Genomic DNA, 14501 nt, shown 5'->3' with positions numbered 1-14501 from the left:
CATATAATTTTTCATGAAATATTATTTTGATTTTGATTTTTTTTTCAGCACTTTAAAAATGTAAAAACCATTCTTAGCTCACAGAATATAAAGAAATAGCCAGTGGGCCAGATTTGAGCCACAGGCTGTAGTTTGAGACCCCTGTACTGAACAATATATCATGAAAATCATTGAAATGCTTCAAGAAATCCAGAAAGATAGAAGGTGGAGGGTTGGGAGAGGTTAATCTTCAGTTTATAAGGGAGAGTAGGTCAGAGGAGACTTCGTCCTGGTGCGGTCACAGCAACGCATGAATCTCTGCGCGTCTCTGTGCCGCGGTTGTGTTACAGAGCCGACCGAGGAGAAGTCAGCCGGTACCATGATCCTCACACCGCCTTCCCCTTCCTGGCCAGCACTGCTGCCTGCACCAGCTACACAGGTGTGATTCCGAAGTCTCCAGGTAGGGAAAGGAGGTTAAAATCCTTAGCAGCCCATGACCAGCCAGGACCTGCTCTCAGATCTCCTGACTTGCTGGCCAAGAGTCTGCTGCTTGGATCACACTGTCCCTGTTGTTAGTGCTGAGGGCTTGATTGTCACGCTGAGACCTGGAGAAAGTCTGGTGCCTAGAGTAAGTGTCAGAGCTGGGAGCAGGCTCTGAACCTGTTTCTGCCACACGCTTTGTCTAGGATTGTACATTCAAGTCCTTTAAGCCTGCTCGTCTCAGTTTGCCCATCTGCAAAGTGGAAATGGTGACACCTAAGCCCTTTGACCTCCCCTCCCCATTGGGATCAGGAGTTCTGGTGGCTTCCTCAGCCAGTCACGATGGTTCTCAGAAGCCCCACACAGTGATCAGAATGCCGATAGAAGTGTGAGTGTGTATTGGGGGTCACTGCCGGAGTGAAGGCTCAGCCAGATTTATGGACTCATTTGAAGTGGGGACTGGGGGTGGGGTGCAGGCTCCCTCTGAGGATTTTGGTTTTTATTTGACCACATGCATTGTTATAAGCAAAGTTAATTGCCTGTGTTCGCTTCCTGTGGAAATATTTCACAAGACACCCTGTCAGCATGGGCCCAGCGTTTGCACTTGTGTTTTGCTGATCCATTTGGCTTTTTTGAAAATTTGGGCCAAGACCAAATCTTCCATAAAGGTCTGTGGGCTGTGACCATAGCCCTCAGTGGTTTGCTATGTTGTTCCCATTTCATAGATTTAGCCTTGTGAGTGAAGAAAAAAAGAAAAATGGGCCATGATTTTTTTTTTAAAGGACTCAATTCTTTATGCTGGGGCTCAAATTCTCTGTTCCCAAGCGTGGGGCATCAGAGGACCTGCATTACCACCCACTTGCTATGTCATTTCCGGCAAGGACCTTGACCCACTCTGCCTTCGTTTCCTTATCTGTAAAATGGGGATGAATGTCTTACAGCCTCCTAAAGACTTTTGAAAAATCAGATGGGCTAATAGCCCTGAAAATTCTTTAAATAAATAAAAAGTGCTATATATTTGTACGTGTCAACTCACAAAAATGAATGGCTTTAGTATTCCCTGAGGTCTCATAATTCCAAGCTAGATCAAAAAAGAACTCTCCCAAGAAGATGTCCGCTCTTAGAAGGAGTTCTTAGGAGGAAAGGTAGAAAAAGTATGCAGGGGTCAAATTTGAGGGGCCTTGAGTGTCATCCTAAGGAATTTGAACTTTCTCACCCTGAAGACAGTAGGAAAGCATTGAAGGCTTTGAGCCAGAAGAGGGCGAGTCTGATGGTGATGGGCAGTCAGCTGGAGCCAAGAGATATCTGAATCTTGGGGCATATAGTCTAAGGCTTTGCTGGCAGTTTTTGGAGGAGAGAATGAACCCACAGGAGGTATTGAGGACCTAAGTCTTCCTTGCCTCTTTCCAGAGCCTCCACAGGCTGCAGGAGTGTGATGGGAGTCGGCTGGCTGGTGCAGTGGCTGTCTGGCTTCAATTTTAAAAGTCTCAGAGTATCCAAGGATGTTCCAAGGACTGTGTCACTGGGTCCATTCAATCATTTGTCCATCTCCCCATCCATGCATTTCATGAACATTCATTCCCCCATTTGAGTTGAGAGACCTTGACCCTGTGGGCTATGAAGTTCTATGGGGAGGGAAATTGCAAAGGAAATAGGAGGAGACCTGGATGGCTTTTTGCCATCAGGCAGAGCTTGTGTAAGAGCACAGCATTCTTTATAAACTAAACAAAACAAGCCTAAGAACACACTTCATTGAGATCGGATTGGATTGGAAATCTGTCCATCAAATGGATTGACAGCTGAATCAGGCAGACCAACCCAGCCTGTTGGCCTTGATCCCTGCAGGTTCCCGTATAGGCTTCCTAGCTGTCCAAGCCCCACTGCTTTCCTGACCTGCAGAAGCTGCTGACACATCCCACCCTGCCCTGTATCTGCAGTGTCTGCTGTGTTCATTGATGGGAGCAGGCGTTTGGTCTTCTTTACCTTTTATAAGTCCCCATGACACTAAAGGAATGCTCTGCACACGGTCGAGGCTTAAAAAAATTTCCTAGACAACTCAGTCCAGAATTATAACACTCTCAGCTGTACCTATCATAAAAAAAAACATATTCAGGCAATGTGTCCCATGGCTTCCCACTTTGAAAAATCTTGCCAAACAACCTTGGGGAGCACATATAGTAAATGATCAGTAAATACTAGTTAAATTAAATTTCTGCAATATGCCAGTTCAGCAAAACTTGTAATACCCACCAAGGGCCAGATGTTCTAGGCTCTGGGAATATACAGATACAAAGGAGGGTCCCTTGCTTAAGCAGACCTCCATCTAAGTTACCAAAACTGTACTTGGCCATCATCCACGCATAGAAGGATCAAAGAGCAACCTCAAGGCCAAAATGAGGTCGGGGTGAAACAAGAGAAATACACCATCAAGTCTACACCCACCTTGAGCAGACAGGAAGCCTCTAATCAAAAGTTTCTATTATTACCTAAACTTAGATGTTGAAAAGCAACTTGATTAAGGAATGCAAGGCTTCTATCGTTTGCTTTGTTTAAAAGCCAGAGCCCAGTGGAGTACGCGTTTGTTTGCTCCAGACCACTCAGAACTAAAAGTCTTCCCACCCTGGTGAAGGCTGTTAATCTTTGCTCCAGTGGTGGAGGTGGTGGCATTGTATGCTGGTGTCACAAGACTGCTCCATGTTTCCTGATATTAATCCTCATCGGAGGGCATTTCCTGGTAGACTCCCCATGCCAGACATACTTTAATACAGAAGGCCACGGCACTGCTTGCTCCAAGAGTTACTCATTTTATTCCGTGGGTGGTTTTATTTTAGGGAGAGGTACAGCAGAGGGAGGGATGCATTTCAAAAGGAACAAATCAGTTGTTTGTGATCTGGTTCTGTTTATTACCACACAGACTAGTAGTTCCTGGAGAGAAGGCGTCAGAGAACTACATTCCAAAATTTCTTTGTTGATGCTTCAGAGCGTAGATTTCTTGCACCAAACCCCATGACCTTGAAGAGGAAAAGGAAAACGTTTTTCTAAATTAATACCCATGGTATTTGGGTAGATAAAAGGCAATATGTAAAGCTGTCTTTGAAGCTCCTCTTATCTGAGAATAGGGATTGAACCACAGCAAAATACTGTGCCCTTTGGCCAGTTAAATTAAACATGTTTATACAGATGCTTTACAGGGCAAAGGCAAATGATAATTTGCTCTTATGCTCTTGTATGACTTGAATGCTACATTACATGGAAACAAGGGGCCCCCACGGCCTGCTTAGGAGGACAAAGAAATCCAAATGGGAACTTCTCAGTTAAGATCCATGTGATCCTAAGATGGTCATCCAAAGCTGCATCCATGAGGACAACAAGAGACCATCTTTCACTTAAGTGGGTGTCCATATTGCTGTAGTGTCTTTTCTGTGGCCTCTTCTATGTTTAGTAAGTGGATAGTGATTTAGGATCCATGTAAGGTCCTTACCACTGTGCAGTTCTGTCCTCTGTCCTCCTGCAGGACTCATGTTGAACAAAATGTTAATATTTCCTAGGCTTCAGCTAACCATGCCTAAGGTCTGAAGACCTTTGGTTTAACATATTCAAGAGTCTTGAAAGGTGAGACTCAGGGATCTTCTGTCAGTTTCTTTGATACAGACTTGCTGCTTATGACTTCCCAAGGGCTCCCGTCAGCCCTCAGAGCTCTGCCAGATTGGGACCTTCCTTCAGGCAGGGAAGGCAAGTTGTACATGGCCTGTGAGGTGAGAAACCTGAGCCTGTCACCCTGGGTGACCTGGCCGTTACCATCACTGATGATGGTGGTAGTGAATGGTACCTGAAAGGGAGTGATGAGCAGTGGCTGCATCTGCTACCGGGATGACTCAGATTAGGACCCGAGAGGAAGCCCCTAACGTTTCTGCTGAGCACACATTGAGGACTTATTTGTCTCAGCCACATGACACTGACTCCCCTCGAAACCCCAAATCAAGGAGAGTGAAAAGCAGCATGTTGCAGGGGAAGAGCATGAGCTTTGGGTTCACACAGCTCTGGGTTCAAATCTTGGCTCTGGCCTTGGGCAAGTCACTTAACCTTTTAGAGTTTCCATATCCTCGTCTGTAAAATGGAGTTGTTTAAACCTAAGCACTGATTGAAAGCAAACAAGAACAGCAACTACAATAGCACAGCTGGGCTCTGCTCCACCTTTGCTCCTCCCCCAGGAAGCTTCCAGTGTTTGGTCTCATCCCCACATCACCCCCGGCAAGGACAGTCACAACGTGAAGGCCAGTTATCATCATTACTTTCCAAGTATGTAGTGTTCGTAATGCTTTTCCTTGTATTCCCTGGTTGGACTGTGTGATCGATGGAGCTGGGAAGGGGCAGACTCAGGACCTGAATCCAAGCCTTGGCTCCCAGCCCAATCCCCTCCCACCAACCACACAGCAATGTCACATCTGCCCACAGCCTCATCTTCCTCCACAGGACTACACAGGACCCAACAGTTCCCAAAGTCTGGATGTTGTTCCAGGAAGCTTGGGTCTGGAGGGCAGAGATGAGGCACATACATCTGCACAGAGAAAAATAAGAGACTTGAAAATCACAAGAAGGGCTCTTGGCAGCTGTGCAGTGCTCCAGCCAAGTGGTTTCCCACTCCAGCAGAATGTTCTAAAGCTGGGAAATGAGATCCTAGCTGTTGTAGGAACCCACAGCAAAGAGGAGGACATAAGGGTGTTCTTAAGTAGTTCAGCTGCTCCAGCATGCTTGGGCCCAAGGCCCCAGTCATTTGTCGATTACCTTCCCCCACGCATGTGAGGGTCACTGTGTTTTGTCTAAAAATAAAGATTTCCAAATGGGGATGATCACAGCAAAATACTGATTTGTAGTAGTTGTGGTTTTGAGACAGCTTGCACCGCTCGCTCCCTTCAGCTCCCACATGTGTCTCGGACCCTACTTATTCCAGTTGTTTTTGCTTCTGCCTTGGTATCCCAGGCAAGCAGAGATTCTCATCCCAGGGCCAGGCCCAAGAAGGGAATGAGGGTGGACTGTCTCCTCAGGGTGACATCCTTGCCTTATAACTGTCAACTGCTGCAGGGGTGTGATTCCCTCCCCCCCGCTGAAATTCGTGGTTAAGACGTTCAGTATGTTGTAGGCCCTAGAGCAGCAGTTTCTTAACCTATGGAGAACGTTCCATTCTCACCCTCCCTGGAGGAGGTGGCTCCCCACGTGTCAGGAAGGCAGATGTGGACCCCGGCAGTTCTGCTTGTTCATAGTCGACTCGATTGTCTCTTTTTTAGAAAAAGAGAGAGAAAGGGAGAGAGAGAGGGGAAAAAAAGGAGGGAGAAAGAAGAAGGCGGAGGGAGGAGAAGAAGGAATAGGAAGGAGGGAGAGAAGGAAGGAAGAGGGGAAGGAAGGAAGGAAAGAAAAAAAAGAGGAGTAAGGGACAGAGAAGAAGGAAGGAGGAAGGGGGCGGGAGGAATGGAGGAAGGAACGAAGATAAGACAAGAAAAAGCAAAGTAGAGAAAAGAAGAGTAAGCTTCTTTTTCTCTAGCCCCTCAGGAATTCTCTCAGCTGGGGCTCACTGGTTTTGCCAGTGGCTCTCTTGCTCTTTGCAGATTCTGGATATACATTTCCCTTAAGACTGGTTGTTTGCAGAGCAGGGGAAGCAAACCAGAACCCCTCATAAATCAGTAGAGGTCACTGCCAAGAGCTTTGTACACTTGCTGTCCCTGGCAGTGATAAACTCACTGCATTTGGGAACTGGCCAAAGACCCTGAGTCCTATCTTAATTCTCATTCCCAGAAAAAACTCAGCACTCTGTTTACCCGCCCTCTGTTTACTGTCTTTGTGTTTCTTAGACAAAGCTGGCAAGGAGGAAGGAACAGAGTTCCATAACTGGGTACATCAAAAGCTCCATTTCTTTTCTTGGGGGAGGAGAGGTGGGTAAAGGAGAGTCACGGATCTGAAGGCTGTGGGAAAAGGAGGCCCAGTCTAGAGGAGCCTGAAGTCACAGGCCCTGCAGAGCGCACAGGAGGTCTGCAGAGGGTCTCGGGTTCTGTTTTTCTCAGACCTGTGCCTTCTTGCATCTGCTATTCTTGCTTTGGTGGCTGTTCCCTTCCAGGGTAATCTGAGCTTGTCCTAATGATGGCTAAGGGCTAGCAACGAGATTGACAGAGTGAGACCTCCTTTTGTGAGCCGCCTCAACAGGTCATGTTCCCACTCCCTGCTTTCTCCCACATTGTCCCACGTTGGTTCTGGCTTTGGAGTGGGCCATGTGACGTGGGGAGGATGAGAGTGGTGCCCACACTGCTCCTCTGACCCACATCGCTCCCCTGGAGAGTGACCACTACTGGCTGCTGCTCCTTCCTGTTTGCCCCTGGATTGTCCTTCTTGCTCTGGTTGACGAGACTATGCAGCAGAAAGACCAGGCTCTCCCACCCTCAGTTCCAACAGAATCGGGAGATACGTTTCTCTCTGTCTGCTCAGATCTTCCTCCCTTGATGAGGATCCTTCTGGTTGATAGACAGCCATTTCCCACCTCTGGCAGAATAGGTCATCCCATTTACACCAATTCATAGCACCTGTACTCGCACTCTTCTTTGTAAACCTTAGCTCAAACATGCCCCCATATTTACAAAAGCACAGTGCAGCCCTACTAATGGGAATGGGCCCACTGCAAGGAGCCCAGCGACATTAAATACTGGCTCGGACCTGAGACCTGAGACGACTTTGACAGTAGTAGTCTATTATCTTTGTGCATCAATCTTGCCTGACAGAATCTAAGCCCTATGACAGCAGGGACCTCTTCTGTCTCGTCCAGGCTATAATCTCAATGCCTCACACAGTGCCTGGCACCCAGTAGATGCTCAATAAATATTGGTTGAATATTTTTGTGATTAGATGTTTAGGCCTCTGCTTAATCCTGCTCTTTTTCAATTGATAAGTTCTTTCTTTTAATGGACCAGGCTTTTCCTACCGACGATGAGGCTGGAGAAATTAGCTAGATTGGGGGTGACATTTGTTGCCAAGGCCAGAAGTGCTGGGCTAGGAGAGGTTTCCTTACTGCTCTGGGGCAGCAGGGGGGGATTTTGTGAGATATACCTGGGATTTAGATTCCTCTAAGAAGTCAGAACAAGAGGCAGGGACCTGTAGCCTTGGAGAGGGTCCAGGCGTGAGTAACAGGCCTCTCCAGATGAGTCAGGAGCCACTTGGCTGTGTCGGTGATGCCTGAGACAAGAAGAGGAGACAGTGAGTCATTTTTACTCTGGGTTAACATTTGTACCTAAGATTTAGGTACAATTTAAAAAGACAACAAATGAAAACAAAGACCAATGATGTACCTCAGCCTGGGCTCTGAGGCCATTAGGGATGGGCCAAGATGCTCACGTATGGAATTCCTTTGAGCTGAGAGTGATCCCCACTCTCCTTCCATACAGAGAGCAGGAATTGATCCCATAATAAACCAAAACAAATATCGAGCCTGCAAACTTTGGGAACATTGAATTAAACAAGCATTTTGGTGAACCAAGAAACAATGTAAATTCCACCAACATTTGACCCTGCGCTGGACACTATGCATATATGAGAGGTTAAAACATATTGTTCCCCCAAAGAACTTAAACTAGAGTGGGCTGGATTTTGTCAGAAATTTGCAGGAAAATACTTAGTGAGGCATGTTCTAAGTGTATGAAATCAGAACACATCTGGATTATGAAAGTAGGTCCAGATCCAAGCCGCTATTTAATTCCGCTTGGCTCCTTGCAGTGGGTCCATTCCCATTAGTAGCGTTGCACCCCTGCTTTTGTAAATATGGGGGCGTCTGAGGAAGAATGAAGCTCATGCCCAGACAGGTCTGCTTGTGGTCCGGCTGAGGATGGGACGGAGAGGGATCCACGTGTGGCCGACGTGTTTCTTGCTTTCTGCTTTCACTTTCTTTGGAGGTGAGAAGGAAGAGGGTCTTGGCAAGCTCTTGTCGTTGCCCCAGATTCCTCTGGGATGCAACAGCAGTCTGGCCAGCTGTCTCTAAAATGTGCCCCCGTGCAAGCGGTTAAGTGCACGCGCTCCGCTGCGGCGGCCCGGGGTTTGCTGGTTCGGATCCTGGGCGTGCACCGACACACTGCTTATCGGGCCATGCTGTGGCGGCGTCCCATATAAAGTGGAGGAAGATGGACACGGATGTTAGCCCAGGGCCAGTCTTCCTCAGCAAAAAAAGAGGAGGATTGGCATCAGATGTTAGCTCAGGGCTGATCTTCCTCACAAAAAAATAAAAAAATAAAATGTGCCCCCGAGCTGAGGAGAGGTCTCTGCCTCCCCCTCCTGTGCCCTTCCCTGGGAAGAGTACCCGAGGAAGAGGTCCTTAATGACCAGTCCACTCGCTCAGCTGAGCACTCTCTCCTCACTGAGCATCTCTTCAGTCCCCTGAGCACAGGGGCCTTTGCCCAGCTTCATGGAGTGAACAATGAGTATACATCAGGAAGATGCTTCTTCTGCTAGGCCAGCCTCTGCCTAACAATCTCACCCTCCCTAGTGAAAGCCTGCCCTCCCTCCAAACGGGTACTTTCTTGGGACAGCCAGGCTTTCCTGTGCAACTGAGCTGCGTTCCATTTCAACTGATAAATAACCCTTTTTCAATCAACAAGCTCCCTCTTATAATGAACCAGGCTTTCTCTGCCCTTGGTGAGGACAGATCTGTTAGGAAGGGCCCACAAGGCTCCAGGAATTAGCTGGAAGTCAAGGGTGAAGTTCATCGCCAAGGCCAGAATGTAAATGCCTCTAGGAGCCCAGAAGAGAGGGCAGCGTGCCACAGCCTCTGCCCCTCCTGAATGTAAGCCTCAGGGCTGGCATAGTTGCCCACATGCCCCATGATCTGGTCGCCAAGGACACCCTTCTAGGATAAGATGGCGGCCCCAACATGCGCAACTGACCCAGTTGCATCATTGCCTGCGATGTTTGTTTTTTAATAAAACTTTTTATTTTGAGAGATTTCCAGACACACAGGCAGTTGTAAGGAATGGTAAAGAGATGTAGCATTTACCCAGTCTCCCCTAATGGTAACATCTGCAAAACTAGAGTGCAATGTCACAGCCATGATATTGGCATAGCTGCATCCACTGAGTTGATCCAACTTCCCTTGTACTCGTGTTTTCGTGTGTGTGTGTGTGTGTGTGTGTGTAGTTCTATACAACGCTATCACATGTGCAAGATGTATAAAGATACAGAGCCATTCCATCACCACGAGAATCCTTCCTATTGTCTTTTATAGACACACCTCCCTCCTTTCCCCTCTCCCATCCCCAACCCCTGGCAACCCCTAATCTGTTGTCTATTTCTATGATTTGTCATTTCAAGAATGTTATATCAATGGAATCGTACAGTGTACAACCTTCTGGGGATTGGCTTTTTCACTCATCACAATTCCCTTGAGATTCATCCAAATGGTGGGGTGCATCCACAGTTTGTTCCTTCTCATTGCTGTGCCTGTGGTTTTAGTGATTAAGCAATACTGCATCCCAACATGGCACCAAAGCCCAATTACAAAGCCTCTGGGACATGATCCTCAAGGATCTTTTATTCTAAGAGAGAAAATGTGTTTTGTTTGGTGTTTCTGAGTGGGGAAAACAAACATGTTGCAAGTTTTTCTAGGTACATACAAGCATACACTGGTTCATTTGTTTCTTTCCTAAAACAGTGGCCAGTTGGGTTGTAATCCCCTTTGGCATTGGTTGACAGTTCTTTCTTGTGTCTTCCCACCTCCTTCCTTCCCAGGAGCACATCTACAAGCTGATGAAGAGTGACAGCTATGCGCGCTTCCTCCGGTCAAATGCTTACCAGGACTTGCTGCTGGCCAAGAAGAAGGTATCTTTGGGAAGGGCAGGCTTGCCTTTCTTAGCACTGTTGACCCTTGCCTTCTGCTTGCTGCTGGTGTGAAATGAGAATATCATCCCGTGGGTTTTATTTGTTTTCTCTTTTCTTCTTTCCCTTCTCTATCTGCTCCCACTCCAATGGAAGACAATTAGGATTGTCACCACCCCAGCCCACCCCCAAGGTCCAGGATGTGGCATCCTGTCTCCAGGTCCCCATTATCTAACGTCTGCATGTTCTGCCCACAGCAGGCAGGGTGACCAAATACTAAGGCCACAGTGGCTCAGCACAGGAGTACAGGGCTGGCGGTGACACCAGTGGATCCCTTAGGAAACCAGAGAGAGCCCCTCACTGCAAAGTCCAGTGCCCTCCCCCCAGACTTCTTCTCCCTGACCAGCTCAGAGAGGAGTCTGAGGCAAGGACCAGGGCAGCCCCCTCATTGGACAGAAAACCTTATAAGTTTCAAGGGGGCGATCTGGCACCTGAAGTCTTTCCTGGGATTGTTCCCTCCTTGACACCCCCTTAATCTTCCTCACCTGCCCCACAGTCTTCCCCTTTTTGTTTAACCAAGAAGTAACTGCATCCTAGCTCCTTCTTCCTCCTCCGCTTAGAATTAAGTCATGGTTCCCTGCAGCCCTTGGAGTCTGGATTTTGAGGCCCAGGGACCCTCCACGTGCAGGCGGTGAGGAGAGACTGAAGCAGGGATGGACTCAGCTGGATTTCTGGGAGGAGGGAAGGAAGAGCTGGGAGGGGCATGGGATCAGGGAAAGGGGAGGCAGGAGAGATGGCTCATGATCCCAGCATGCCTGCAAACCCTCTGCACTTTTCAGCTCTGATCTGGGGCCCAGGTATGGCTAAATGTGGCTCTCTTTGCACCAAATTCCACGACTTCCATGACATGCCACTTAGGAACATGCGTATCCCTTTCTTCTCTGCTCTCAGCTTCCCAACCCCAGTCCCCAAGCATGTGGTTGTCCATCGACACACTCTCTGTTGGGCTGCCTCTCTCAGCCACGTGGCCCTTCTCTCTGTGTACTGTCAGCCTCATGTGCCAGGCTCCTGTGTGCGTATCTGGTTGGTGCCACATAACTCCAGGGTCTAGGAGAGCATGTATATCCCGCTCTCCTGCTCTTAGGTAGCCCTGAGAACATCCCCGAGAGTCTGAGAAAGGAAAAAGGACTTCTGGAATGCCCAGGTTGTCAGGAAACAGCCTTCTTGGTTGCCTCCACGCCTTCCATCAGGCATCCCTACTATGATGCGACGTGTGAAGCCTGGCCTTTGCGAGCTCCCTTGCTGGAGGACGTAGGTGGAGGGGCTCTGATGGAGGGGGTTGACACCCCCGCTAATGGCTCTCATGCCCAATTTTTCAAGAAAGATTATGGAGACTTTTGGTATCTCCAGCCCAGACCTCAGGGGAGAAGGTCAAAGTAAGTGTTCCTTACTTCTTGTGGCTCAAGACCCTGAACTGATCACAATTTGGGAAATTCTGAGGTTCTAGCAGTCTGACCAATCTGGACCTATCTACACACCCAGAAGAAGCCAGAGGCCATTCAGTCTCCTTGTGGGTTTGAGCACAAAGGGAAAATGCACCCCAGCGTAGGGAGTGAGGCTGAGATACCTGTGCCTGTAGGTCCTCCCAGAAGAGGAAAACTTCTCAGAGGAGGTCACTTGAGTGAGGAAGGAACCATGGACCTTTCTGTGAAATGTTACAAATGAAGTTCATTGTATTTATCCTCCCAGCCCCTAAATTAAGGGATGTTCTTGTGGCAGAAAGCCCTTGCAGATGCCAACACCCTTTCAATATTCAGGGGTTAATTGTTTCGAAAAACAGTGACAAACCTACCTTTTCTTCCCTTTCTCCCTGAGAGTCTCCAGGTATGGTGGATTGGATGTGTAACTCGGCACGTGCAGGTAGGCCTAGAGTATCTTCTGATGTCAGGGAGGGGCTGACCATGTGATAGAAATGTCCAGGTCATAAAAGGTATGTGAGTCACAACCTCCAGCTAAGAAAGGGGATATGAATTGGCCTAGCTTTTCTGCTGAGAAAGGTGCCTGATGAAGTCTGGAAGTGCAGCCTTCTGATCCTTCACCCCCAATTCATCCTCTATCATAACATTTTCAAAGCTAAGGTTAGTTGCTCTGATGAACCAGGCTCTCAAGGGGTAGGTGAGCTGGGTTTTGAGGGCTCCTCCAGGACAATTAAGTACCAGTGATGATGATTTTCCGGGGCAGCATGGAGGGCCTGTGTGAGGCAGAGGAACCCGAATGAGTCAGGTGGGTGGCTATCCTCTGTGAGCAGCAACTCAGTAGCCAGAGGACAAGAATGATAGACACAGAATGCTAGCTGCAGGGCCTAGGACTGGCCTGACTTGAGCCAAATGTATGCCACCTGGGCTGCCCACTGGCTTGAAGCTGAGTCTTGCTGTCCGCAGAGTGGAGACTTGGTACGGTACCCAGAGCCAAGCCTAGATCCTTCCGTTCCTAGCGCAAGGAGAAAGACCAGCCTGGCTCTGCAGTGGTGTGTCGTTTTTGTCGTGTTTTTCCTTCTGCAACATCCTGTCTCCTGGCAGCCAGCGGAGGGGACGGGGGCACGACTGTCAAGGAAGCCCTCCCACCTGGTCCACACAGGCAGATGGCTGCCTTTCGCCTGCCCCCTCTGCTTCCAGCACATCCTGCAGACCCACAGACATCTGGCTGCTTCTTCAGCCCCCTAATAGCCATTGTTTATTTGCTCTGTGTGTGTGTGTGTGTGTGTGTCCATGTGAGTGTGTGTACTCTCTGAATTTCCCAATCTCAGGCTCAGGACCCTGGCACAGGGCTCCAGGATAAACTGGCAGGTATTTGGGATGTAATTGTTGCCCGAAACTCCCGCAGGTTGGAAACTCTGGAAACTCGGGGATGGGTCGGGTGCATGCCACACCCTCTCCTCCTCCAGTAGAGGGAACGGCGAGGCCTGAGGGGATGCAAGGGCTCTGCCTCCTCTTGCCCCTGTCCATGGCACCTCGGCTAAGAGGGCCCAGGGAGGTTCCTGAGTTTCCTGTATCTGCCCTGAGTCAACTGTGGAAGGCCTGCCTGGACACTGAGAGCGTTTTCTGTCCAGAACATTCCTTCTGAGACCCAAGACCCTGTGTCGTTGCACAGGACATGGGAGACCCTCCTTGCTCTAAGGACCCAGAACGAGAGTCATCAGAGGGCCATTAGGAAGTCACTGAAGTTAGCAAACTTCCTGGCTGCGTCTGGGCAGGAAAATCTCAGAGAAAGTCCTACGCAGACTCATGGAGGAGCTGATGACTTCATCTCGCCCGCGGCCACATCCTAATGTCTCATCAGCATCCCCTATACACCCCATGGGCCCTCAGAGCAAGTCTGTGTTCTGTGTCACCACCTGGGGCCCCCAGATGGCTGCCTGTGGCCTCAAGGACACAACCAACCGGGGTCTCCTGCACATGGGCATGGCCCGCGGAAAGCAGTGAGCAGGCAGCTCTAAACCGCTGGCTGTGGGCCCCATGCAAGGCTGCGGTGGCTCCCTGTGAGCCCTGAAGCACGCTTAATGGCCCCCTGGAGAAGGAGAAGTGCGCCCCTCTCTCCTCGCTGCTCCAAGGGGTCAGCACCGTTTCCTGGGGGCTTCTGTTTCCTGTCTCTCCCCTTGACTCTCGCATACAGTGCTGGCTGCTCCTCTTTCCCCGTTTTTCGCCCCGTTTTGCTTCTGTTTTTGTTCATTAGCTGCCGCTGCTGCTGTTTGGAAACCACATGTAAGCTGAAGATTTTTTTTTTCTGTATTTTTCTCCCTACCTTTTTTTTTTTTCCTAAAGCCAGAAAGTGAGCAAGGTCGTAGAACTTCCTTAGAAAAGTTCACTCGCAGCGTGGTAAGTTCAGCTGGTTTTCTTCCCTCGACGTTTCTTTTGTTTTTTTCTTTTTCTTCATTTTTTTTTTTTTTTGGTTGTCGTTTCCTTTGGGGTGGGCGGGAGTCCAGTGCTTTCCCCCTCGACACCCCCTCTTTCTTTTGCGAGTGTCTGCAGCTTCTCTTTGAGGGCTGGATTTGCAAAAGACCCAGCGGCTCCCTCTGCAGAAGGTGCACACACGACCGCCCAGCCTCAGGCCTCGCCTTTGATCTTCTGTTCGGGGCTTTGAGGAGGAAGGACCCGGCTGCCTTGGGGGCTGCGCGGTTGGTGCATCTTCTGCAGCAGCCCAGG

General features: G+C 49.1%; 1 protein-coding gene across 1 annotated transcript in view; it reads left to right on the top strand.

Moving 5' to 3' along the window:
• Positions 1 to 14501, top strand: part of RGS6 (regulator of G protein signaling 6) — a 528845-nt gene that overhangs the window by 493818 nt on the left and 20526 nt on the right. The window contains 2 exon segments of the mRNA XM_087447760.1: positions 10213 to 10302; positions 14121 to 14174. Of these exon segments, the coding sequence (XP_087303886.1) occupies positions 10213 to 10302; positions 14121 to 14174 (144 nt within the window).

This window comes from Ceratotherium simum, chromosome 24, assembly GCF_057802395.1.
Source record: "Ceratotherium simum simum isolate JZ-2026a chromosome 24, ASM5780239v1, whole genome shotgun sequence".
Lineage (NCBI taxonomy): Eukaryota > Metazoa > Chordata > Mammalia > Perissodactyla > Rhinocerotidae > Ceratotherium > Ceratotherium simum.
This window is presented reverse-complemented; position numbering and strand designations above follow the sequence as displayed.